General features: G+C 50.8%; 1 protein-coding gene across 1 annotated transcript in view; it reads right to left on the bottom strand.

The window, feature by feature from the left end:
- Positions 1 to 25,506, bottom strand: part of LOC138525604 (sodium/potassium-transporting ATPase subunit alpha-1-like) — a 136,380-nt gene that overhangs the window by 22,836 nt on the left and 88,038 nt on the right. Inside the window, exons 14-20 of the mRNA XM_069635644.1 lie at positions 24,421 to 24,557; positions 24,183 to 24,333; positions 21,738 to 21,906; positions 21,288 to 21,442; positions 21,043 to 21,166; positions 19,526 to 19,671; positions 3,482 to 3,612 (exon numbers count right to left, since the gene is read on the bottom strand). Of these exons, the coding sequence (XP_069491745.1) occupies positions 3,482 to 3,612; positions 19,526 to 19,671; positions 21,043 to 21,166; positions 21,288 to 21,442; positions 21,738 to 21,906; positions 24,183 to 24,333; positions 24,421 to 24,557 (1,013 nt within the window). The remainder of the gene's footprint in view (positions 1 to 3,481; positions 3,613 to 19,525; positions 19,672 to 21,042; positions 21,167 to 21,287; positions 21,443 to 21,737; positions 21,907 to 24,182; positions 24,334 to 24,420; positions 24,558 to 25,506) is intronic.

The raw sequence follows: 25,506 nt of genomic DNA, 5'->3' as shown, positions 1-25,506 counted from the left end.
TGAACATTATTTCCGCCAGTTGGTAATACTCCCTTTCCACGTACAGGAGGGTATTCTTGCGAGCCAGAGAAGCCAGAATAGAGGGGCCCTTCCAGTCCATCTTCAGAGCCGCGCCTCCGTGGGAATCAGGTGAGCGTTACAGTGAATCCATGCCAGACCCCATGCTGGAGAATGAAGCTTTTTGGCAGCCATTTGGGGTAGCAATCAATTCTTGCTCCTGGATAGCAAGCTATCAGCTTGCTGATAGCAAGCTATTCAGCTTTTGACACGGTCGATCATCCACTCCTCCCCCACACTCTTTCCTTTTTCGGGTTTAACGACCCTGTTCTAAAATGGCTATCCTCTTACCTCTCCTCCCGTTCCTTCACAGTCTCATGGAACGGTCAGACCTCTCCTTCCTTCCCTCTTATTTATGGTGTTCCCCAAGGCTCTGTACTTGGTCCTTTCCTCTTCTCTCTTTACACCTCCCTCATTGCCCCTGTTATCTCCTCGTTTGACATCTCCCATTATTTCTATGCAGACGATACTCAGCTCTTTCTCTCTTTCTCCTCATTCTCATCTGACCTTCACGTTAAGCTCTCCTCCTGCCTCACTGCTATCAAGAACTGGATGTCCTCTCGCTTTCTATCTCTCAACACAGATAAAACCGAAGTCCTTTTCTTCCCCTCTAACTCTCTTCTCCCTCCCTCTCCTCCCCCGTTCATTCACTTTCCTCCCTCCTATCTCTCCCCAAGCTTGTAACTTAGGCGTTCTCTTTGACTCCTCTCTCACCTTCTCTCAACACATCTCTCACTTCGCACGCCTGCCGATACCACCTCTACAATATTCACAAAATCCGCCCCTCCCTCACATTCCACGCCACCAAACTCCTAGTTTCCTCTCTCATCTTTTCCCGCCTCTTCTACTGCTCTTCTCTACTCTTTGGTCTTCCCGCATCTCAGCTTTCCCCTCTTAAATCCATATACCACTATGCTGTTCGTACCCTCTGTCTCCTTACCTCCTGTGACTCCATCTCTTCCTCGCTCTCTTACCTTGGCTGGTTACCTTTCCACTCACAACTAAAATTCTACTTTCTCTGCCTTGTCTTCAAATCCCTCCATGGTCTTGCTCCTCCTCATCTCTCTGCCCTTCTCTCCTTCTACTCCCCCTCCCGTTCCCTTCGTTCTGCTGACCATTTCCTTCTCACTGTACCTCCACCCCCCTGCGCCTCCTCCCGTTTCGGATCCTTCCAACTCCTAGCACCTCTGCACTGGAACTCGCTCCCTCTTACAATCCGCTCTACCACGACCTTCACCTCATTTCGTACTTCCCCCAAATCCCTCCTCCATTCTCCTCCTTGAAAACTCCCTCTGCCCCCTCCACTTCCCCTCCCCCACCTCCCTGACATCTCTCCCCTCTCCTGCTCTCTCTCCCTTCCATTTTCCCTCGCCCTTTCCACCCCAAACCCCCCGCTCTCCGCCCTCACATCTAGTCCCACTCCCCCCCTTCACTTGTTTTATTGAATGATTCATGATGTAATTTCTGCTCCCACTGTTATTGTTGTTGTTATCCTGTATTTTGTTGTTCCTTTGTACAGCGCCTTGGTGTAAGGCGCTGTATAAATAAATCAATCAATATTGAGGCGATTTGGCACTTCCTTTGTGCAGGAAGTAGGCCTAAAACGGCAGTTCTGATCACGCAGGGTCTTTATGAACTCATAATAGCATAATAGCATCCTCCATATTGGTCCCAACTGGTTTAGGCCAAAATAGGTCCTGGACAATTCCCACTCAGTTCCTGATGAGGGGTCCCTTTGGATGGATTGCCTTTGGCCAATCCATCTGTGCAAGTTTAGTTGGGCTTCATCCTGTCCCTGCTTCTCTTCCGGCATTGTTCCTGCAACTTCATGTCTGCCGACATGCTGAAGGAGTTATCCTGCCATTTTTGCAGTGCTCTGGGCATTTTGTATATGAGAGGTGAGGTGCAGGCTTCTTGAAGACTCCTAAAATGAACCCTCTTCTCTGGAACAGTTTTCTGTGCCGTTAAGGGCCACATCCCACAGTTTCCCACCAGGATGTTTCACTTCGTGACACCAGTGTCGAGAATTCACTACCCCACCATTTATTCAGTTAAGGACGTCCAAGGGCACTTCTAGCCATTGTGCCAGTCCTGATGTTCTTTCTTTCTTTGGACCACCAAGTCGCTGGGAGTGTGGGAGTCATCTTCGTGGGTTCCCAAGTCTTCAGGTGCATTTTCCTGGTGGTAGAGACAAGTCTCTGCAAACCACACCTGTGGACTGGAGCCATTAACTCACCATGGTATTTTATGCTGCTGGAGCAGTTTCTGCTGGAACCGACGCAAGTCAACCCGCCCCTTCCCCCACCACCCTTTTTAGATCCTGCAATGGGGGTGGCAGGTGTACTTAACTGGACGTTTTTCTGATTCCCCTGGGGGTTCAGTGAGCTTTGGACAAGTTTCGTCATTACCCGTTGCTAGTCATGCTCTGCATTAGTTCATTGGCGCATCGCAATAGAACGGGAAACAGTTTCTTTAATAGTCTTGAACGCCTTTAGCTTTGGTTTAACATGCTTTCCTACCCTCTACGGTTGATGTTTTACGTAATTTACTATTCTAACCTGGGGATCTAAAATAATGTGGAGTGCGGTTTTGGCCATGTTTTTCTGTCTGGTAAAATGTTGCTTTACCTTTTACACTCAATACCCTGTCTATGTGTTCAGTGTGGATCACCACGTCTAGGACCATCCAAATATACCAGGGGTGGGTTGTGTCTTCAGGATACTATACAATTGTCCAGGTTGGTAAGGGTCTTTGCTGCTTGTTCGGTTCTCTTTGTGTGTTAATGTTACTTTATGTTGGTAGCCTACCTCTAGTAATGGACCCCACATAGATGGAAGAGTCCTTTTATAGACATAATAAGTTCTGTATAATGCACACTGTACTTATTGGACCCGATTGCGCTACATAGCTACATCAGTATGGCGTTTGCAAGAGTGACTTGTAGCTTTGCAGCAATAATGCACTTCACAACATCACTAAATGGTTTTAGGTGCATCTCATGCCTCAGCATAGGATGCCAAACAAATGCAGAATGAGGACAGTCTACGAAGACAGCATAAGGAAGTGCAACAGTGAAGGCCATGCACCTCCAGCAAACTGACATCAATGCAGTTTCCCCATCGCAAGCGTGCAGGCTCATTCTGTGGTAGGAACTCCTTTAGAAGCACCAGAGTTCACAGACCGCGGAAAGCCATCGAGAGCACCTGCAACTAGGCCTGTGGAGAGTCTGGCGGACAAGCATTAAACTGATCCAAGACAATGTGCTAATCAAAAGAAAATTCCTTGCAATCCCACCCAGAGGGGAACAAAACAGATCCAAGGTTCATAGCAAACAGGCCAATATAGCACAGCTTTCAAATCTGCAAAGAGGTTCTCCCAAAGACAGCTGTCCCAACATTTTAGGCTGCTACCTGTGCATACTCACTTCATTCCCTGCTGGAAGACAGAGTTCCTTCTGGTTTTGCAAATGATCAAGTCGGCCCACTGCACCACTACAATGCTGATGAAGAAAGAGGTGTGGCATGTGAATTCCACTATCTTGCGCTGCTCGTAGGTCTGAAATGGGAAATGTGGCGATGAGAAACTTGAAGCACCAACAGTATGCAAAGCTAAGATGAGCTCCAGGAAGGGACAGCTGTTCAAGGATCGACCGACGCATACTGGGGCAAGTAAGCACTAGCTAGAAACCCCTCAATTCTCCACATGCACACACCAGACCATTTTTTACCTGCCAAGAGTCAATGATCACTCGCCAATGGCTAGTGGAATGTACGATCATACCAACAGGCTCAAAATCAAATATCAATAAAAATTGGGCTCCAAATACTCATCATTCATAATCGATGGCAACATCATAAAAGTTGAACACAAGTTTTAAACTCTTGGCTTTTACCTTGACTCGAACCTGTCATTCACTAAACAGGTCAATTCGCTAGCATCCTCTACTGGCTACACATGTAAATTGATACGCACTGGCAAGCCATTCTTCTCTGACAGCAGCTGCATCACCCTAGCTAGAGCCCTCATCCTATCACGCCTCGACTACTGTAATGCCCTTTATCTAGGATCGTCCAAGGCCACCATCAAAAGAATCCAAACTCTTCAAAATAATTCTCTGAGAGCGGCCCTAGGCATATCCAGAAGAGACCACATTTCAGAAACTAGTCGCCAGAATAACTGGCTTCCAACCCTTGACAAAGTCCTCCTAAAAACCTTATCGCTATCTCACAAATCCCTCAACAATGCTGCACCTATTTACCTGGCCGAAAGATTTCATAAGCAGACGTCCACAAGACCTGTAAGATCTGCCAACAGAGATAGACTATCCATACCAAAATGTAAACATTCCATTATCGGAGGTAACAGCTTCCCGGTAAAAGCGGCCAAACTCTGGAATACGCTGCCTCCCAGTTTAAGAACAGACCAAATTTACCACAAATTCAGATCCAACACTATCACATGGCTGAAATCTAACATCCGGCACTCATAACTACCATCCTGCAAGTGATTGGCCTTCGCCTTGGTAACTATCATATTACCTAACTCGCACACCCCTATGACAGCATCTCTGTAATTACCACTGCACCAGAGTGACGTTACTTTGCATATACCCTTCGAGAACTGCCAGCATCTTCCCCATGATGTATACCATGCCTGTAAACACCTTATCTGTATATACGCATGTGCAATCCCTACCTGTATGTATTCTATATATACCTGTATGCAACCAAGTGTTGCATATACCTGTACATTTTGCACCCTGTTACCCCAGGGTATAATGTATATACACCTGTGTAATCTCTATTTGTAGAACATCTGTATATTACCGTGTGAATATGTACTATTTGTATGTAATCTGTATATTACTGTGTGCAACTAAGCTTCACATATACTTGTAACTACTGCACCCTGCAGCGCCAGTTCCCGATCACGGAAGTGAAAGGGAACTGGCGCTGCAGGGAACCAGCGTGAAGCTGAAGGTAAGTGGGGTTCGTTTATGTTGAGGGTGTGTTGTGTGTGGGTGTGAGAACTTTTGATAGTTCTCATGCAAACGATTTGCCTGCGGTACTTCAGCTGCGGGCAAATCACTCGGATTCCATTAGGCTAGTCAGAGAAGGGTGCACAAGGGCAAGTGCTGGTTATGGGGTACTGCAGAAGATGGGCCTGGCCCTGTAAGACTCAGCGGGGATCAGGCAGCCAATCGTAGCAGCGGGGGGTGGGTGATGCAAAGGGTCTTGAATCTGATCCTTGCAACCACCGGGAACCAGTGGAGAGATGTTAAGGCTGGAGAGATTCAGTCCCTGCAGTCAAAAAGAAGTGCTGCATTTCTACTCTGGATTAGTTGAGGTCAAAAGGGAAAAGAGGCAGATTGAGGAAGAGGCTGTTGTAGTCCAACGTAGAGAGAACCAGAGGTCTAGAGACAATGAGTTTCTGGGGGAAGGCAAGGAAAGGGAGAATGCCTGCAGGTAGATTATGAAGCTGAACGTGGGCCTTCTTGGCAAGGTCAGTGACATGAGAAGCAGAGAGTGGAGTCGAAGATGACAACTAGATTTTTTGCCAGAGATAAGGAGGGGTGGGGGAGGTGCTCGAGGAAGGGGCAGGAGTTCCAATGAGAAGAACCTCAGTCTTACTGGCGTTGAGACAGATCATCAGTAGCACACCATGCCTAAATAGCAGTCGCCTGGGATGTACAGGAAGGATGCTTAAAAAGGAGGGCTGTGCGTCATCCGCAGAACACTGGAAAAAAGGAGAGAATGTGAAGAGCAAGAGGGCAGAGGTAGAAAAGCCACGGCAAGAGGATAGAGCAGAGAAAGGACCCAGTTGAACCTTGGAGGGCCGGTTTGAAAGGTAAGATGTTAACCAAGCCAGTGCCCATTCTGTGATGCCCAGGGTATCACAGAGGCGATTTAAGAGGGCGGCATGATTGACGGTGTCGAAGGCAGAGGACACATCGAGGAGGATGAGAACAGAGGGAGAGTTTGAGTGGAAGTTTGAGAGCAAGTTGTCATGGGTGTTTGAGAGCAGTTTCCATGCTTCTGGCTGATCTGAAGCCAGACTTGTGGTCATGGAGGCAGGCAACAGAGTCAGTGTGGTGGATTAGTGGGGACGGCGGAGGGGATAGGGAAAGAACAGCTTTAAGAGAAGGTGCACAAGGGAGTGCCTGAGAGGTAGTGGGAAGGAGCCAGTGGCAAGAGAGTGGTTGCAGAACTCAGCCAAGGAGAGAGCAATGGCGGCAATATGGGCCTTCATGGTTCTGGAAGAACAAGGAAGGAACAAGTTACTTACCTGTAACTGTTGTTTTCCAGCATGGGTCTGGCATGGATTCACATGCTCATGAATATTCCCTGTTGTCAGGCTGGGAATCCTCGGTAAAGAAAAAAAAAATCAGTTTCACTTCTGAACTGTCTTTCTCCTAACAACCAATCACTGGTCTCTGGGTCATACTGCACCCAGCCAATGACTGCCCTCTACCTAAGCCCCTCCCTCTGGCAGCCATCTTCAGATTTGGCAGCACGAAAAGTGGCAGTAGGACCAAGAGAAGAGCCGCAGAGGGGTAGGGTTTGCATGTAAATCCATGCCAGACCCATAGATAAAAGACTACATAGCAGTACACATGCACAACCACGGGAGGTGGCAAGGCTCAACATTAAGCATCTCTTACCTACTCACCAGGCTCACCTTCAAGGAGGTTGCGCAGCACTGCTTGGCCGACTCCGGACTTCTCCCTGGAATCCCTGTCAACACAGTAGAACTTAATGAAGTTGAGCGTCGACCTCCGCGTAGCAGCCCTGCACATGTCTAGCAGGGGCACACCAGACAGGAATGCCGTAGTTGCGGTGATTGCTTTGGTCGAATGGGCTCTCGCACAGCCAGGCAACGGTCGGTTTGACAACCAGTGACAATGGGTGATGCAGCCGGTGAGCCACCTGGAAATTGACACCTTGGAGAGGGCCTTCCCATGGTTCAGAGGGCCAAAGTTCACAAAAAGTTGGGACGTCTTCTGAAAACTTAGTGCTGTCCACGTAGAACTTCAGCGCTCTAGCCACAACCAGCGAGTACAAAGTTCTCTTAGCTGGCGACAAAGGCGTCAGGAAGAACACGGGTAACACCAAGTGCTCATTTAGAGGAGTCCAATGGCACCTTGGGCATGAACGAGGGTTGCGTCCGCAGCACCACCCTCTTCTCGTGGAATGTAAAGCAAGGTGGTTTACAAGCGAGAGACTGATCTCTCCAACTCGCCATGCGGAGGTGATAGTCCCAAGAAACGCAGTTTTTCCACAACAAATACTTCAGGGTCGCTGAATGCATAGGCTCAAACAGGGGACCCATGAGCCTAGTCAGCACCACATTGAGCTCCCACGCCGAGGCCTTCCCCGGCGGGAACCAACTGAAAATTCCTTTGACTAACTCCTTGACCAGACAGTGGGACCACAACGACGACCGTCCTGGTATAGCGGGAGATAGCTGCCAGATGGACCTTGATGGAGGCATGCGCCAGCCCTGCCTTGGCCAGCGACAGCAAATACGGCAGCACCTGTGGAGCCGTAATCCGTAGAGATCTTCTGTGCACGGCAGCAGACAGCGAATCTCTTCCACTTGTGTCCGTAGCATTTCAGTGTAGACAAAGCCCTGGCTTTAGCAAGCACCTCCTTGCAGTCTGCCGGGATATCGGATCCTCCAAATTCTAGTGCTGCAGGAGCCAGGACTGCAAGTTCAGTGACCCGGGGTCGTCATGCAGGATCACGCCTCCTTCCCTGGCGAGAAGATCTGCGTCCGCCAGAAGCTTGACTGGAGGGGACGCTGACAAGTCCAGAAGGTCCGGGTACCATATCCGATTGTCTAGTCGAAGAAGCAACAGCAACTGAGGGAACGCATATAGGAAAAGGCCGTCCCAGGGGGAAGGAAAATGCGTCCCCCATGCTCCCTGCCTGGGAAACCTGCTGGCGAGCCTCCGGCACTTGGTGTTCGTCACCATCAGGTCGATCTGGGGATTGCCCCGTCGTCGGAACAGAAAATCCACTTGGTCTTGCCGAAGCTCCCACTCGTGGCAAGAGCGCAGTTCCCTGCTGAGGGAGTCAGCGATGGTGTTCTTCACTCCCGTCAGATGAAACGGGATTAAGAACATCCCCTGGGCCACGGCCCAGTGCCATAGGTCCTGCGCTTTCCTGGAGAATGCTGGGGATCTGGTGCCCCCATGCTTCCGAATGTACAACATCCTGGTGGTGTTGTCCGGGAAAAGCTGAATCACCTTTCCCTTGAGGGACAGGAGGAACGACTTCAGGGCCCAAAACACTGCCCGCAGCTCCAGTACGTTGATAACGACTTCTCCTCCGGTAGCCATAGGCCTCTTGCGTGGAGACTTCCGGTGTGAGCACCCCAACCTTCCAGGGAGGCGTCCGTCGTAACCGTCTCCTGATGGGGTGGGGTCTGCGCCCATTGGCAGGTGTGTGCAGAGCCCCCCACCACTGTATCGCTCGACGGAAGCTCAGGGAGAGATCTTGTCCTCAAAGCTTCCCGATACCTGAATCCAACGTGCGTCGAGGAACTCTTGCAGTGGCCGCATCCGTAGCCTGCACAGGCGAATGAGGTATATAGAGGACATCATGCCGAGAAGGGATTTGATAGACCGCACCCTGGCAATCTTCAGGGTCAGCCACTGAACCTTTCCCAGGATGGCCGATATTCTCTCCGTCGACAGTGACACCAGGCACAACACCGTGATGAGCTGTGCCCCCAGGAACAGCGCGTCTTGCGATGGCACCAAGCAAGATTTTGCATAGTTCACCGAGAACCCCTCGTCAGCAGCTAGACAGTCTCTGCTGTGTGTGCGACGTTGATTTCGCTCGGATGAGCCAATCGTCCAGGTAGGGGTAAACGTGGATCCCTCGTAGACGCAGCCGCGCCACCACTGGCGCCAGGCACTTGGTGAAGACCCTTGGTGCCGACTTCAGTCCGTGGTCTAGGTCTACGATGGGACTCAACTGCCGGTCTTCTAGACGAGGAAGTACTGAGGAAGTACTGAGAGTACACTACGGAGCCCCTTCCTTAACATGGCCCGCACCTCCAGCAGAAGCTGCAGGACGTGATACTCCTGCCTGGCCAATGGTGGTATGCTAGGACGTTGGAATTCCAGGGTGTGTCCGTGGGCCAGAGCAGAACATTCAGCGCCCAACCGTCGGTGGAGATGGACTTCCACTCGCTGACAAAAGTTCCACCGAATCCCTTGTTGGATCCTTGGGCCTTGCCGTCAGAAGGCCGAAGGACGGCCGTCGCTGCTGAAGTGTGCCCAAGGCCGAGCCGTCTCAGGTTCCGCCTTGATGGCCTGAAGAGACTCGTCTACTGTCTTGCCACAGGTTTTCTCAGTCGAAGGGCATGTCCAGTACCCTTGATGCATGTCCTGGTGGAAATTAGTCGCCCTTAACCAACCTCGCCGAAGGCAAATGCTGTTGCCCATTTGGGGGAACCCTGTGTCAGCAATGTCCGTGGCCACTGTGATGGCATGGTCCGATGCCACCTTGCCCTCCTGCAAGATCTCCAATGCCTCTGCTCTCTTGTCATCAGGAAGGAAGTCCAAGAGCGGAGCAATCTTAAACCAGAGCTCTGTCGTAGCGTGCCACGATGGCGAGGGCGTTGTCCGCCTTGATGGTCGTTGCCGCCGATGCGATTACTCGTCATCCTATGGCGTTCAGCTTCTTCCCCTCACTGTCCAGGGGAGAGGAGGTTGTTGATGCTGAGGAGCCCGAAGTTTTCTTCCTCGCCGCTGCCGAAACTACTGAATTCGGGGAAGGCTGGGACCTCAAACACTTGGGTTCAGAATGCGGCACCCTGTACTTCTTTTCATACTGGTCCCTCTTTGACGGGGCCGAGTTCTTCATGAAGGCCAGGCCCTCGTCCCAAATTCGTCCAACAGGGGAATCGACAACACCTTCTTCTGCGTTGCCTCGCTGTGTTGGTACAGGAGCCCCCACCCTCTTTTCCTCGGGGGTTACCTGAAACAGGTCCGATGTACTAGAGATCATGGCATGGAAGGAGCCTATCTCGTCGGGTGGAGAGGCCCTGAGCGGCGGAGACAGAAGGTCCCCTAACCTGCCATCGTCCATGCCAGTTGTTGCCGTATCCGGGTCCGTATCCTCCCTGGGCGGAGGAGAGGGGGGCGATGGGTGGCAAGGCGGAGGGTGAATCCTCCTTTTTAATGACCCTGGTGGCGTGGGATCCTCCGGTGCCGCGGGGTCACCCGTTGGTGGGAGGGGCATCCTCTTCCTAATCTCTGTACACAAGTTGTGAAGTGCCTAGAGAATGTCCACCAAAATATCTGCTGGGGTTGAGGTGGTTAATGAGATGGCGGACGCGACAGAGGCAGCGGCAACTCCTCCACGTTTTGCTCCTCCTCATCCGTCTCGTCGCCACCCTCGACGACTCCCTCGTTGGGATCCTTCTGATAGGCCTTGGCCTCGACGAATTTCTTCAACACCGTCTGGAGAGTAGAAAGCTCCTCCTGAGAGGAGATGTCCATGCCCAGCAGGACTACCGTGCACCCCCCCCCCCACCTTCTCTACGACCAGGGGAAGACTGTTACTGGGAGATGCCGGGCATAGCCTTCTTCGGCGTCTTCTCCAGAGGCTGGAAAGAAATGTCCCTCCTAGCAGGCAAGGAAACTCTCCCTTTGGGGGTCCCCACTGCGAGCCAGCGTCTGGGGCCTTCGCATGGGTGGCCACCACACCCTCAATGGAAGGCTTTGCTGGGTGAATCTGGGCCTGCACGACCTTGGTCGAGCAGGGGGCCTTCACCGGAGGGGGGGGCAGTCAGCACCCCGCTGCCCCTTGGCCATCTCTCACTGGCCCAGCCGGGACTTCTCCAGAAGCTTACCCGGGTGGTCTTACTTTCTCTTCTTTGCCGAACCGGAGCATTGGCTCGTGGTTGAAGGTACTGGTGACACTGAACGTGTCCTGGCAGCAGGGGAACCCGTTGCAACGGCGCTACTGGTGCCAGTGGACTCATGGTGCCTAGCCTTTTGTTGGGCCCCCATTGCCGGAGTGCCCTCAAAGGTCTTAGAAGACCATCCGGTTTTCTTCTGGCCTGGGGAGGCCTCCTGCAGGGATTCACCCTTCGCAGGGGCCTTGGCCTTGCAGCCATTCCGTGAGACGTCTGCGCCGATCCTTCATGGTGCAGGGGACCATCTCGTTACAAAACGCATAGGCCTCCTCACGCGCGTTTGGTCCGAATGTAAGCAATAAAAAAGGCATAGGGAATGGCCATCGTCCAAATAGATTTTCCGTAGGCCACATCCAGGACAAACACTGACAGGGGTGTCAAGTCTTCCTTCTCTGCCATGTCCACGCGGGATAGGCCTCGCAAAATCTTCTGGAATCCTCCAAGAAATGAACTCAACGAAAAATTTGCCCTTGAGGGGCGCTGGAAAAATCCAAAACGGGTCCCCATTAATCGGATGATGGGTCGGTGGAGCTTGAGGCTCAATTGACCGAAAAATAGAGAAAAACTCTGGAAAAAAGTGCAAAACGCAGCAAAAAGCTCAAGAGCTTATCACGAGGACTCCCACCACTCTAACGTGTGGTAAAAATCGGAAGAATGCTGCCAGAGGAGGGGCATGGGTAGGAGACGGTCATTGGCTGGGGCAGTATAACCCCAGAGACCAGTGATTGGCTGTTAGGAGAAAGAAAGTTCAGAGGTGAAACTGATTTACCGAGGATTCCCAGCCTGACGACGGGCAATATTCATGAGCATGTGAATCCATGCCAGACCCCATGCTGGAGAAGCACTGTTTTGGAGAAGACTTTCATAGAGAAAACTTTCTTGCTGACCTCATCCGGTGCTAGGAGTAGGGAGAGGGGAGTAGGGAGAGGGCGGTGGGGAAGAGGGGCCAAGGGGGGCCTGAGTGCAGGTGTAGGAGGGAGGGAGGAGTGTGAGGACACAATGTCCAGATTTGTGGCTGTGAAGCGAGTGGCCAAAGCCATGCTGAGGGCCTGGGAAGGAAGAGGAGAAATAGAGACTGCAGTAGGATTATCAAGTCCCTTCCAGATTTTGAAAGTTTGCCTGTTTTGTTGAGATGTGGGCTTGGTATGAGCCAGCTTCTTTGAAAGGATGGAGAGTCTAATGCCTTTGGAGCAGGCAACCGGCCAGTTTGTCAGAGTGTGCGAGAAGCCAGCCATTTCCGTTTGGCAACTCTGCACGTTCAGCGAGGCGAGGTCGGAATCATACCAACTGTTTCACTTGGAGGAAGTCAGGCTTCATGCAGATCCTCATGGCAGAGGCAAGGATATTGCAGGTGGAGATGTGACCGTTAGCAAGGCCCGAGTCGGAGTGAGTGTAATAGGGTGGAGAACAGTCCGATGACAGAGAAAGACTGGCAGAGCGGGCTGAGGCTCAGCCAGGGAAAACAGGAGGTCAAGATGAGAAGCGAGAATGATCAGACCAAGAGAGGTCTGCAGATAGGGTTAGAGAGGGTCAGGGTCAGCTGGGATGAGCGCATCGACGCTGTGGCCAGCTGAGTGAGTTGGGCCAGAGGAAGAATGGTGAGGGGGGGGGGGGAACAAAAACACCCAAAAAAGTGGTTGTGGAAGAGTAGGGTGGGCGCTTCAGGAGTCAAGATTAATATTGAAGCCTCGAGATAGGAGAGGAGAGGTGAGGTTGACCCACTCAGACAGGAAGAGTGGGACCGGCCCAGGGAGCCTGTAGATTGAAGCGAGTGATTGAGAGGGTAGGAGAGATGTAAAGCTTGCAAACAAGACATTCAAGGTGGAGTAGGATTGAATCACCACTAGCCAGTAAGAGTGCAAATAAAGCCTATGGAAGAGTGCCTTTCTCTATACATCAATGGGGTTTACCAGCCACCCCCCTCACCCCTGAAGAACACATCACATTAAATGCCAGTGCAATCACTGCTATCCCCCACCGGCTGCTTTCACCAAAACAGTTCACCATTGGTGCTGCAGGAAATAACGCCCCCTTGGCAAGGCCCCTTCCTTGACGCTCCTAATGTTTGAGAAACGCCCGCCCTTCCCCCTCAACAGCTTGCTGCTTGTTCGGCAGAGGACACCTCTGCCTTTCACAAGACCTGCATTACTTACTATAATATCATTTCTGATGATTGTATCTGCTTGATTCACATGCTGTGCATATGGTCCGACTTCCAGTGGTAACCGCACAGTACTGCATCTCGTCTTTCGGGGACCGAAAGGAGACGTCGGCATAGCTGTGTCTGTAACACTATCCCCATCGTGCCGTGTAGTGTACCCAAAATCCCTCACGCGCCGAGGTCCCTCCGATTGTATTTTTTTTTTGCCATGAGGGAGTCCAAGGCTATTGTGAGTGAGTACATGAAAAGAGAAAAGAAGTAAGATGTCTATGTTCCTTCCACCCCGAGCGGGGAGGTTAGGGGGGTGCATGTGAATCCAAGCAGATACAATCATCAGAAATGCTATTACGGTAAGTAATGCATGTCTTCTGATGCTTGTTAATCTGCTTAGAATCACATGCTGTGCATAGACTAGCGAGCAGTACCCGGAGTTGGCGGTGGGTTATGAGAAGGAACAGTAGAGAAAAGATGTCTTTGTACTGCTTGTCCCACCTGAGAATCAGACCTATAATAAGTGTCCAGGCAATAGTGTTTTGTAAAGGTGTGTGCAGAACTCCAGGTTGCCGCTTTGCAAATGGACTCTAGGGGAACATTTGCGATGAATGCTAAGCTTGAAGGGCCGTTCTCTTAGCTAGAGCATAACAGTGTGATGCATTTGACAATCCACCTTGAGATAGCTGATTTAGAGACAGGATCCCCTTCTCTACCAGCTGCCACTGAAACGAAAAATTGGTTTGTTTTTGTCAGTGGTTTCGTTCTTTCCAGGTAGAACATGACTGCTCTGCGCACATCTAGTGTGTGTAGGCTTCTTTCGGCCATGCTAGTGGGATTCTGGAAAAGGTAGGTAGTTCAATCGATTGGTTCACATGGAACTTCGAGATGAATTTAGGCGCAAATCTGGGATGAGTGCGCAGAACTACCTTATCCCTGTGGACTGTAACAAAGGGGTCTAGAACAGAAAGGGCCTGCAGTTTGCTAACCCTTCTAATAGAAGTGATAGCCACTAGGAAGGCCGTCTTGCAAGTAAGGTCTTTTAGACTTGCTTTATGCATTTGCTCAAAGGGAGATCCCATGAGCCTGGTTAAAACTACATTTAGGTCTGATCCCATCCAAGAGCCGGGTGAGAAATCGGAGGATAAATCCTCTTAACCCCTTTCATAAAGGCCTTAATCACTGGTATCTTCCGCCACAACACCTTTTGCTGTGATCTGGTGTAGGCTGAAAGAGCAGCCAGATGGACTTTTAGAGAATTGAAGACCAGCCCAGTGTCCAACAAATGGGTTAGGTACAGCACAATGTGTGCAGGTGAGCAATCCATGGGATTGACACCCTTGGTATTACACCAAATGATAAACCGTTTCCATTTGCTGGAATAGCAATAGCGGGTGTCAGGTTTTCTAGCTTCCCTGAGTGTGTCCATGCATCTCTGAGGGAGCTGTAGGTGTCCAAACTATGACCTCGGGAGCCAGGCTGCCAAGTTCAGAGTTTGTGGGCATGGGTGTAGGGTCTCCCCCACTGTCCTGAGACCACATGTTATACAGGCAGGGTGCCATTTCCATCAGATAAGCGAACCAGGGTTGGCGGGCCCACATGGGGGCCACCAGTATCATGGTAACTTGTTCCTGGTGCATCTTGTGCACCATCTTGTTGAGAAGGGGAGTCGGGGGGGGTGAGCGTAGACAAATTTCCCTGACCATGTTATCCAGAGACCGTTCCCTATGGAGCGGTTCTGGGGGTACCTGGAGACGTAGTCTTGGCACTGGGCATTCTCCTGAGTCACGAATAAGTCGATCTCTGGGAAGCCCCATTCTGCGAAGACGTTGGACACAATGTCTTCGTGCAGATGCCATTCGTATTCTATGGGCAGTGGGAAATCTCTGCTGAGCAGGTCTGCCAGAAGATTGTGTTCCCCTGGAGAATGTGTGCCCCCCACCCCCGATTTGTTCAGGTAATACATGGCTGTGTTGCTGTCTGTTAGAATCAGCACTGTCTTCCCTTGTAGTTGCGTTTGAAAGGCCTTTAATGCCTTGAACACTGCAAATAGCTCCAGTAGATTTATATGGTTGGACGCTACTTGTGGGCACCACACTCCATGCGCTGTCTGCTGAAGCAGGTGAGGCCCCCCACCCCATGAGAGATGAGTCTGTCGTGAGAGTGGCTTCCACTGCAGGGGTGGTGAGGTTTTTCCCCTTCAAGAGGTTTTCCCTCGACCACCACTGCAGAGAGAGAACAAGGGCTGGCGAGACAACTACCAGATCGTCCCATTGTCCGCTGGCCTGACACCACTGGCTGTTGAGCCACTCTTGCATGGGACGGATGCGCAGCCGCGCGTTGGGAACCAAATATATGCACAACGCCATCATCCCTAGCAAACGCATGGCTTTGCGTACCGTCACCTCCCGACTGGCTGCATATTGAGGGATCTGAAAAAGAATGTTCTGAACCCTCTCTTTGGAGTGGAAGACTAGGCTGGCTTTCGTCTGGATTAGAGCTCCCAGAAATTATTTTACTTGATTGGGGACTAGACTGGATTTTTTCTCGATGGAGAATCACAGACTGAACAGAAGGTCTACGGTCTTCTGGGTTTTCAAAAGGCAGGCGTCGTAATAGTCTCCCATTATGAGCCAGTCGTCGAGGTAAGGGTAAACCGGGACGATAGTCTGTGCAGGTGTGCTGCTGCTACTGCCAGGACTTTTGTAAATACCCTTGGCGCTGAGGCGATGCAGAAGGGGATCATTTTGAATTGGTAATGCCTATCCTCCGTCATGAACCTTAGATATTCCCTGTGCGCTGGCAACATTGAAATATGAAAGTATGCATCTTTCATGTCCAATGTTGCCATGTGGACCCTGTTTCAACAGCGGGATCACCTCCTGTAGCATTACCATATGAAACTTTTGAGCTTTTATGAATTTGTTCACTGGGCGCAGGTCTAGAACAGGGCGCATGGTGAGGTCCTTTTTGTGTACAAGGAAGTACTCAATAAATTCCCTCGTATACCTGAAGAATAGGGACGGCTTCTATGGCGTCCTTTCCCAGCAACGCTTCCACCTCCTTATTCAGGATCTGCAGATGGTCCGGTGTGAGGCGCAGTGAGCATGGTGGTCTGACCTATGGTGGTTGGGCAAATCCCACGCAGTACCCGTGGGCGACCATCTTTATAACCCACTGGTCTGAAATTATCCCCTCCCATGCCAAGAGGAAAGATGTTAAGCGCCCCCAGCCCCCAACCGGGGTGACATGGAAGGGGACCCGGATCGGATTGTCATTTCTGACCAGAGGCTGCGGCTCCTCTAGGATTGGGGCCTTTACCTCTGCCACTGGTGTGTCACTGACCCCTTGGTGGGTAGTAGGCGGGGCTTCCTGATGTTTGTTCAGCATTAAAGTTTCCCGTGCATTAGTTGTACTGACTTGCACAGGACAGCCCTCGAAAGGACCGACGAGAACCACCTCCCCTTTGGGGGTGGGGGGGTTTGAGTAATCTGTTGCAGGGACTTAAGAGTCTCATGTTCTTTCTTGGCTGTTTCCAGGGCCTCATCGACTGCTTTCCCGAAGAGATTGGTTTCTTCAATGGGTTAGTTGATGAGGGCGGCCTGTGTTTCGGACTTGAAACCTGAGTTACGAAGCCAAGCGTGCCGCTTAAGTAAAGTGCCCTGGGCCAGAGACCTGCCTGCTGTGTCAGCAGTGCCCAGAGTGTTCTTTATTACATTCTGGTTTATCAGTCTGCCTTTGGCCACGATGGTGAGAAGCCTGGACCGAACTGGTTCAGAACCTTCCTGGAAACCTTCCTGTACTAGGTTCCATTGAGCGTCTGCATAACTCGCCAGCAGCATAGTGTTATTCGCTATGCTTGTGGTATATGCAGCTGCCGAGGTAACCCGTTTACCTAGGGCGTACAACCTCTTGGATTCTTTATCCGGAGGCGCCTCCCCCATAGCAAGGGGTAATCCTGCCTGTTTCCGGGTGGTAGTCACTACCAAGGAGTCGGGGGTGGCGTGGCCTTTAATGTATTGAGGGTCCGAATGAGCTGGCTGAAATAGCTTTTCCACTCTTGGGTTCACTGCCTGGGTCTGAGCTGGCGACACCAGGTAGGGGGTCAATCTTCTTTTAACAGAATTAAGGAGGGGAAAGGCTTGGTTTGAGGGGGGGGGATTTCTCCTTGAGAATGTCCTCCACAAAGTCTTGCACGGGTACCGCCTCCTAAGTAGTGATCTGGAAGTGATCTGCTGCCTTCCTTAAAATGGCATTGAAGGCCATTTGGTCATCTACAGGCGAGGCCTGGCGAGCCGGGGTGGATGGAGGTGAATCCAGGCACAGAACAACAGTGTCCTGATCTTGTGTGGGGAGCGTACATGGGTCCGTCTCCACTTGCTGGTTTCCTCCCAATTGTCTGCGGCATCCGCCCGGAACTCATTGTAGTCCGGCAGGAAGGAAGGGTCTTCTTCACTGAAAATGTCTTGATAAGTGTCCATCTGGACAACGTCTTCATGATTGACAGGGACCATGGGCTGAGAGTCCAGATGTTCTTGGATACATGAAGCCGATTTAAGATTAGGTTCTCCAGGAGATCGTTGAGGAAGGATGTTCAGAAAAATTGATAATTTTTTCAAGACGATCCATGCACCCTTCAAATTTCTCCCTTGTCCAATTAGAGGAACCAGAAGGGCCTACGGGTAGAAAAAACCTCGTCTTTCGCCCTTTGGCATCGAAATTTGTCACCAACGGTGTTGGAAAGAGGCTCCCGACTGTCCTCGTAGTTTTCGCGAGAATCGGGGCACCATGGCGCATCTATAGACTTGTCCGCGGCCTGCCCCATGTGTTTGGACGGAGTAGGTACCAGCCCAACCGCCGAAGTAATTCTCGCGATACTGTCTTCAATCTCCGCCGAATCGGCGTGAGTTAGTGAGTCCGAAGGTCTATCGGTAGATTTACCGCCTACGGCGGCGTTCGAGGGCATAGCAGTAGATTTCTAGACTTGAGGCCTAGCTGTAGATTTTGGGCCTACCGGGCCCTTTAGGGACAGTCGGAGTGACGAATGCCCATGCTTCGACATGTAAACCTGATTTAGGGGTAGCGCCCTCGTTTGTTTTGAGATGCCTAGTCGCAAAACGCTGCGGGGAAGGCTGCTGATCTGAATGATCAGAGGAATCTGCCGAAATTTGCGACGGCCCTACTGGCGTCTTCACCTTATTCGACGTACCTGTCGAAATAGGTGGCGGGGTTGTGCGTTTAGTGTTATGCGGTCTTTGTACGCCCCTGTCGCTGAGTGTTGTCCCAGAAGCGAGACTTGCGTCAGGCCTTGAAGGGTCGGGATGTGCGTGGCAGATCTAGAAGTGTCCGCCTCAAGGTCTATAACATCCACTACGGATGTTGGTCATTGTAGATGCCCCCGTCACTTTCGGCGGGTGTGGCGGTGGGGGAAGATGGTCCTGCCCGCAACATACCGTACGCGGCCCACCGCTTTACACGAAGCTCCTTTAGGGTCTTAGGCCGACAGAGTTTATAAACCGCACACCGTTCCTCGTCGTGATCTAAGGGGAGACAAGAATTACACGTTCTGTGCGTGTCCTTCCACAGGCATCTGACCCTACACTTAGGGCAGAACCTAAATGGAGTCCTTCCCATAGCGAAAGGTGTAAACAAAGATGACCAGACCTAGAGGGCAAAGAGGGGGAAGGAGGAAAGACATAACGAAGATATGGCCACCCTGACCCCACTCTCCCTATGTAGGCCGGCCAGAGGGCCACGTGGATGCCTCAGCTGCCGAATCTTAGGCGCCGAAATCCACTGCCATAGAAAACTTCCATGCAGTCTTCATCGAAGTTTTTCTTGCCGAAGTGACTTAAGGGGGAAAAAACTGACAAGTCGGTCTTAAGATAAACATTGTCTCTTATGTAAGAGCTCCGCTATAGGGCGACCAGTTATCTGGGTGGAAAAAAACAATCTGAGGGACCTCGGCGCGTTAGGGATTTTGGGTACACTACAAGTCACGATAGGGATAGTGTTAGACACGCCTATGCCGACGTCCCCTTTCGGTGCCCAAAAGACAAGATGCAATACCTTGCGGTTACCACTGGATGTCGGACCATATGCACAGCATGTGATTCTAAGCAGATTAACAAGCATCAGAAACATGTATACACACATGCATCACACACACACATTACATACCTACATGCCTCCCCCTAATTGCCCTTCGATGTAGTGCAGCGAACACACTTCTGCTCCTTCGGTGAAACTGGGCCGTTCGGTCACTGCACAGGCTATAGAACTCCCAGCACCAGTTACCTCATCTGTGAGGACATCCAACTGCATGGAAGCAGCCACCAGCCTTTGCTACACAATGGAAATTTATTGCACACTTGGATTGCGTACCCATTGCTGTCCATAGCTGTCCTCTACATCATTAACCCAGCGGTCATCCCACTTGACGCGAATACCAAGCAGCGTCCACGGAAGGAACCCATTCTCTGCCAAGATAACAAAGTACGTGAAGAAGCCGGCTAGGGCCTGGATCATACCTAGAAAGCAGGGAGAGTTCCATACAGTGAGACATGGTAAAGAATGCCAACTACAAAAGACGGCAAAGTATTTATACACATCCCTTTGGGAGGGCCTGCTGCCACCTGAGGGTGCCCTACTCCACCTGAACACAAGACCAATAAAGATACAGTGCTTCAAGAGTACCGTCCCAGAGCCCTACACCTTATAGTGGTGCTGTGTTTCCAATGGCCAGGATCTTCAAATTCAAGTATGTAGGAGTAATACCATCACCAAATGTATGATATATTATTTATATAGCGCCTCTACAGAATGTGTTTCAAAGCGCTTCAAGGCAAGGGAGGGAACAAAGGCAAATAAATTAACTATCTTCAGGCCATGAACAGTAAGGATGTGAAATTAACTATCGTACTCGGCCTGGCGACATTGCAAGAGCTAAAACATAGATAAGGAAGGGAGGGAGGGGCGAGTGGGAAGAAAAGGAGACTACAGTACTAGGCCTGACCACATTTCTGGAAGATTCGGAGAAAAACAAAAAGGTGAGGGGTGCAGAAAGGGAGGGGAGGACCAAAACAAGCAACTATTGTACTAGGCCCGAGGTTGCTATCATACTATGCCTTCTCCCCTCTTGCAGGGGCACACGCTGACAAAACTGTAGCGGTGAGCTATACAATGCCCTATACATCCAGAGGGACATCCTTGCACAAACAGGTACATTTGTTTGACTAGGAAAGGCGGAGGAATCTTCACCCCCGAAATATGCAATACAGCACGAGCACACTGGCTACCTGGATTTTAGTGGTGTGGCCAGTGGGCCTCACCCAGTTACAGCTAGTTGGGCTCATCAGGAACTATTTTGGTGGCACAGCCTGTTTTCACCACAGCCTCAGCTCCAAAATGACCAAAGGGGGGAGACCCATTTTATTCTTGCTCAACATATGACCGAGTGGGTGAATGTGGGCGATTTAAAAGCCCCATTCCACTTTTGCTTGGGAAAGGAGAGTTTGAGATTATGACCGTGGCGGTCCGGAAATAACGGTGGCGGTAAACCCGCCGCCACCGTTGTTTCCGGACCGCCTGATCCCGACCCCTACTGGCGGGAGGTGATGTTCCCGCCAGGTCTGACCTGGCGGGTTTAACACCGCCCGCCTGCAGGCGGACGAGGAAACACCGGCAGCATTACAAGATGCTGCCGGTGTTTCCATGATCCCGATTCCCATTGAGTCCCATAGGACTCAATGGGAATGGGGATTTACACCATTCCGCCTCCGTGATTCCCGGAAAACCGGGGTTGTGATGCCCCGGTAATTCCGGGAATCACGGAGGCGGAATGGTAATACCGCCTAGGTTAACGCTTGACTCGTAATGAGGCCCATAGTATCTAAACTTACCAATCTGTCCATACGCCATGCCGATCAGCCTTTCATTCACAAGCTTGTCCGTTTTGGGGTTTCGAGGCTGCCTCTTCATGATGTCACTCTCCGCCTGCTCGTACGCCAAGGAGATTGCAGGAACCTGAGGCAGAAATGCAAAAGATGCCCCTGCTGGCGTTAAAGGCGCTGGACTATTGCCAGAATAAGCAACGCATGCCAAGCAGCACCCAACCCCCAGGGGTGCACAGGTCTCGAGCCCTTACCATGTCCGTGCCGAGATCAATGCAGAGGATGGTCACTGTGCCCAGGGGCAGTGGAATGTTGGCAACGATGAAGATGAGAAAGGGGGTGATCTCTGGAATGTTACTAGTCAGGGTGTAGGCGATGGACTTCTTCAAGTTGTCAAAGATGAGACGACCTGGATAAGGACAAGACAATCAGATCAAGCCAAGGGAACAAGGGCAGTTTATAAGACCCCAGAAAAAAGGCATAAGGAAAGGGACACTCGTGCAGGGTGCTGGGGTAGCTGGTAGGCTGAGCTACAACGTGCTGCAGGGCACAAGCATTTACCCAAACCCCTGGAGTAGAAAGGAGTAGTCTCGCTCCTACACACTTTGCATGGAGTGCTGATGAAGGACTCAATAACATAGCCCATTGTTTAAACATCCAAAGACTATACATAGGACAGCTCAATGCAGCGCTGTGGCACTCACCTTCCTCCACACCAGTCACAATGGAGGCAAAATTGTCGTCCAGAAGGATCATGTCAGCGGCCTGCTTGGAGACATCCGATCCAGCGATGCCCATAGCGATGCCAATATCAGCTTTCTTCAAGGCCGGGGAGTCATTCACACCATCCCCAGTGACTGCCACTATAGCACCCTATTATACAAAAGGGATGAAAGTCATTTATATGGTGCAAGCAAAATAACACCAGTACCCATAATCGCCTTACACAATACCCTTCATTCCTTCCCAGTGCGCATCACCACACTAGTTGCATTTTTCACACTTGTAGCCCTGAAAGAAGTCAGGATATGCACCCTCCTTGCCCACCCATCATTGCATCAGACACCCTCCAGAGGACTGGACACGATAATGCAACGAGACTGCCAGTGTCCCGAACCGTACAAACAATCCTGGGCTGGTAGAAGGAGCCGGTCCCCATTGGGCAAGGCTATGCAGATGCACACTTGGTCTCAGGTAGCAGAAATGCACAGTCTGGGTACAGCGGTTAACTGATCTTGCAGTGGGTCTGGAGACTGGCATCCCCTGTGGTGTCAAAGAAATGCTTTTACCATGGCTCGGAGGGGTGGCAAACACCGCTTTAATGCTCCACCTTATTCAGATTCCAAAGTTCCCCAGATGCAAGTTGTATTCGTGTAATGAAAGCCATGCTCTTGATGTTGAACCCAAGGGCCTTCTGAAAGATGGGGGGGGGGGTATAAAGGAAAGCAAGCCCCTGCCTGATCGGAGTGGGTGCCAGTTTCTGACTCTGCCGCCCCCAGCATCATCAGTCCTTAAGGAGCGGTTGGAGATGTGCACTTCTGCTGCTCCCTTCTACTCCTTGGTGTGAAGCATCATTGAAGATGTGCACTTCTGCTCCTCCCTTCCATTTCTTGATTTTAAGCATCATTGGGGATGTGCAGTTCTGCTGCTCCCTTCTATTCCTTGGTGTGAAGCATCATTGGAGATGTGCACTTCTGCTGCTCCCTTCTATTCCTTGGTGTTAAGCATCGTTGGAGACGTGCACTTCTGCTTCTCCTTCTATTCCTTTGTGTTAAGCATCATTGGAGACGTGCACTTCTGCTGCTCCATCTATTCCTTGGTGTTAAGCATCATTGGTGACGTGCACTTCTGCTTCTCCTTCTATTCCTTGGTGTTAAGCATCATTGGAGACGTGCACTTCTGCTGCTCCATCTATTCCTTGGTGTTAAGCATCATTGGAGACGTGCACTTCTGCTGCTCCATCTATTCCTTGGTGTTAAACATCATTGGAGGCGTGCACTTCTGCTTCTCCTTCTATTCCTTGGTGTTAAGCATCATTGGAGACGTGCACTTCTGCTGCTCCATCTATTCCTTGGTGTTAAGCATCATTGGTGACGTGCACTTCTGCTTCTCCTTCTATTCCTTGGTGTTAAGCATCATTGGAGACGTGCACTTCTGCTGCTCCATCTATTCCTTGGTGTTAAGCATCATTGGAGACGTGCACTTCTGCTGCTCCATCTATTCCTTGGTGTTAAGCATCATTGGAGACGTGCACTTCTGCTGCTCCATCTATTCCTTGGTGTTAAGCATCATTGGAGACGTGCACTTCTGCTGCTCCATCTATTCCTTGGTGTTAAGCATCATTGGAGACGTGCACTTCTGCTGCTCCATCTTTTCCTTGGTGTTAAGCATCATTGGAGACGTGCACTTCTGCTGCTCCATCTATTCCTTGGTGTTAAACATCATTGGAGGCGTGCACTTCTGCTTCTCCTTCTATTCCTTGGTGTTAAGCATCATTGGAGACGTGCACTTCTGCTGCTCCATCTATTCCTTGGTGTTAAGCATCATTGGAGACGTGCACTTCTGCTGCTCCATCTATTCCTTGGTGTTAAGCATCGTTGGAGACGTGCACTTCTGCTGCTCCATCTATTCCTTGGTGTTAAGCATCGTTGGAGACGTGCACTTCTGCTGCTCCATCTATTCCTTGGTGTTAAGCATCGTTGGAGACGTGCACTTCTGCTTCTCCTTCTATTCCTTGGTGTTAAGCATCATTGGAGACGTGCACTTCTGCTGCTCCATCTATTCCTTGTTGTTAAGCATCATTGCAGACGTGCACGTCTGCTGCTCCCTTCTATTCCTTGGTGTTAAGCATCATGGGAGACGTGCACTTCTGCTGCTCCCGTCTACTCCTTGGTGCGAAGCATCATGGGAGACGTGCACTTCTGCTGCTCCCGTCTACTCCTTGGTGTGAAGCATCATTGGAGATGTGCACTTCTGCTTCTCCCTTCCACTCCTTGGTGTTCAGCATCATTATGTGCACAAGTCACAGCTAAAATAGCCTTTAGCTTCTCCAAGCCCTCCTCATTGCACATGTTGAGGTTTAAGGGCAATGGGTGGGGGAAGGTGAGGGTGTCACATTTAAACCCCAAACCTTCCACCAATTAGCATACCTGTCGCTGGCAACCCTCCACAATGATGAGTTTCTGTTGAGGGGATGTTCTGGCAAACACAATCTCCGTGTGGTGCCGCAGGATATCGTCAATCTGCTCTGGGCTCATATCCTTCAGGTCAGTGCCATGGATCACACAAGCTTTGGCGTCTCTGAAGGGGGAAGAGAAGGACACTTATTAAATTAGCAGGTTTGAAGCTCCCATGACGGGTTAATTTTAACTGGGAGTTACTACTTACCTGGGGTTCACCTGGTTCACAGGGATATTGAGACGGGCTGCAATGTCCTCTACAGTTTTGTTGCCCTCAGAAATGATTCCAACCCCTTTGGCAATAGCCTTGGCTGTGATAGGATGGTCTCCAGTCACCATGATTACCTGGAAGAAAGAACCACAGTTCCATTTGAATAGATACAAGAGACCAAATGGGAAGCATTAGATGGCTGTTATGCTACAAGATTCTTATACCGCATACTGTGCCCACCAGCGTGGTTTCTTGGCACTCAGGCGCTTCTGTAAAGCAGTAGGACTGAGCAGGAGAAAAGGAGCAAGAGCTGTGATGTGCTGTTGGCAGCTTCAATTCAGTTTACACAAGATGCTGAGCAGAGGTGCGATTTTTCAGTCGGTAGCCGTCATGTGTTGTTGTACTAGGTGGTGTGCAGTTGGTTTCATTGTTGTGGTGTAGTTTAGTGTGCCGTCTGTTGTGCTGTGAAGGCATGGTTGCGTTTAGTTCAGAGTTTGAGAGGTGATTGCAAATGTTTTTTTTAGTAGGGGTGGTTAGTGGCAGTAGCCTATCCTACCCCATCCGTTTTGACTGCTAGCAGCAAAACATCCATTCCCCAGGTCATCGCCCTGGGGTGGACCTGTGACCCGAGTTTGGGAGACCACTCCCCCTTTTTTAACCAAGGCCCTCCATCTGTTGTCCAATCAAGTTGGTCCCATCGCTACCCAGATTTTGGTTTGACCCTATGGCTACTTCCCCGCACTGGGACGGGAGTTCCAACTTTTAGTGTTTTAGTGGCTGGGCAAGAGAATGCAGATCCACAGCGTCTTTTCCTGATGGATCTGGGTGTTCTGGTCGGCTGGTGAATGGTGCTTTTATTTTGTATGAATACTGCTCCGCGGCCGTGGATTGCTTTGCATGTAATGCACAGTGTTTTGAAGGCAATTGGTTTTTGACTGGTAGCCAATGTAGCATCCTTGGTGCTGGAGTGATGTGGTCCCTTCTCGAGTCAGGAGAAATGTGGCAAGTGAGTTCTGTATACGTTCAATACTCCAGCATGCCGAGGTATAGTCTGTTGGTGTAGTTTATCCTGGAGATGGAGTG

The sequence above is a fragment of the Ambystoma mexicanum genome, chromosome 7p (genome assembly GCF_040938575.1).
Source record: "Ambystoma mexicanum isolate Mex_15411 chromosome 7p, UKY_AmexF1_1, whole genome shotgun sequence".
Lineage (NCBI taxonomy): Eukaryota > Metazoa > Chordata > Amphibia > Caudata > Ambystomatidae > Ambystoma > Ambystoma mexicanum.
The sequence above is the reverse complement of the archived record's forward strand: the minus strand, read 5'-3'. Positions and strand labels throughout refer to the sequence as shown.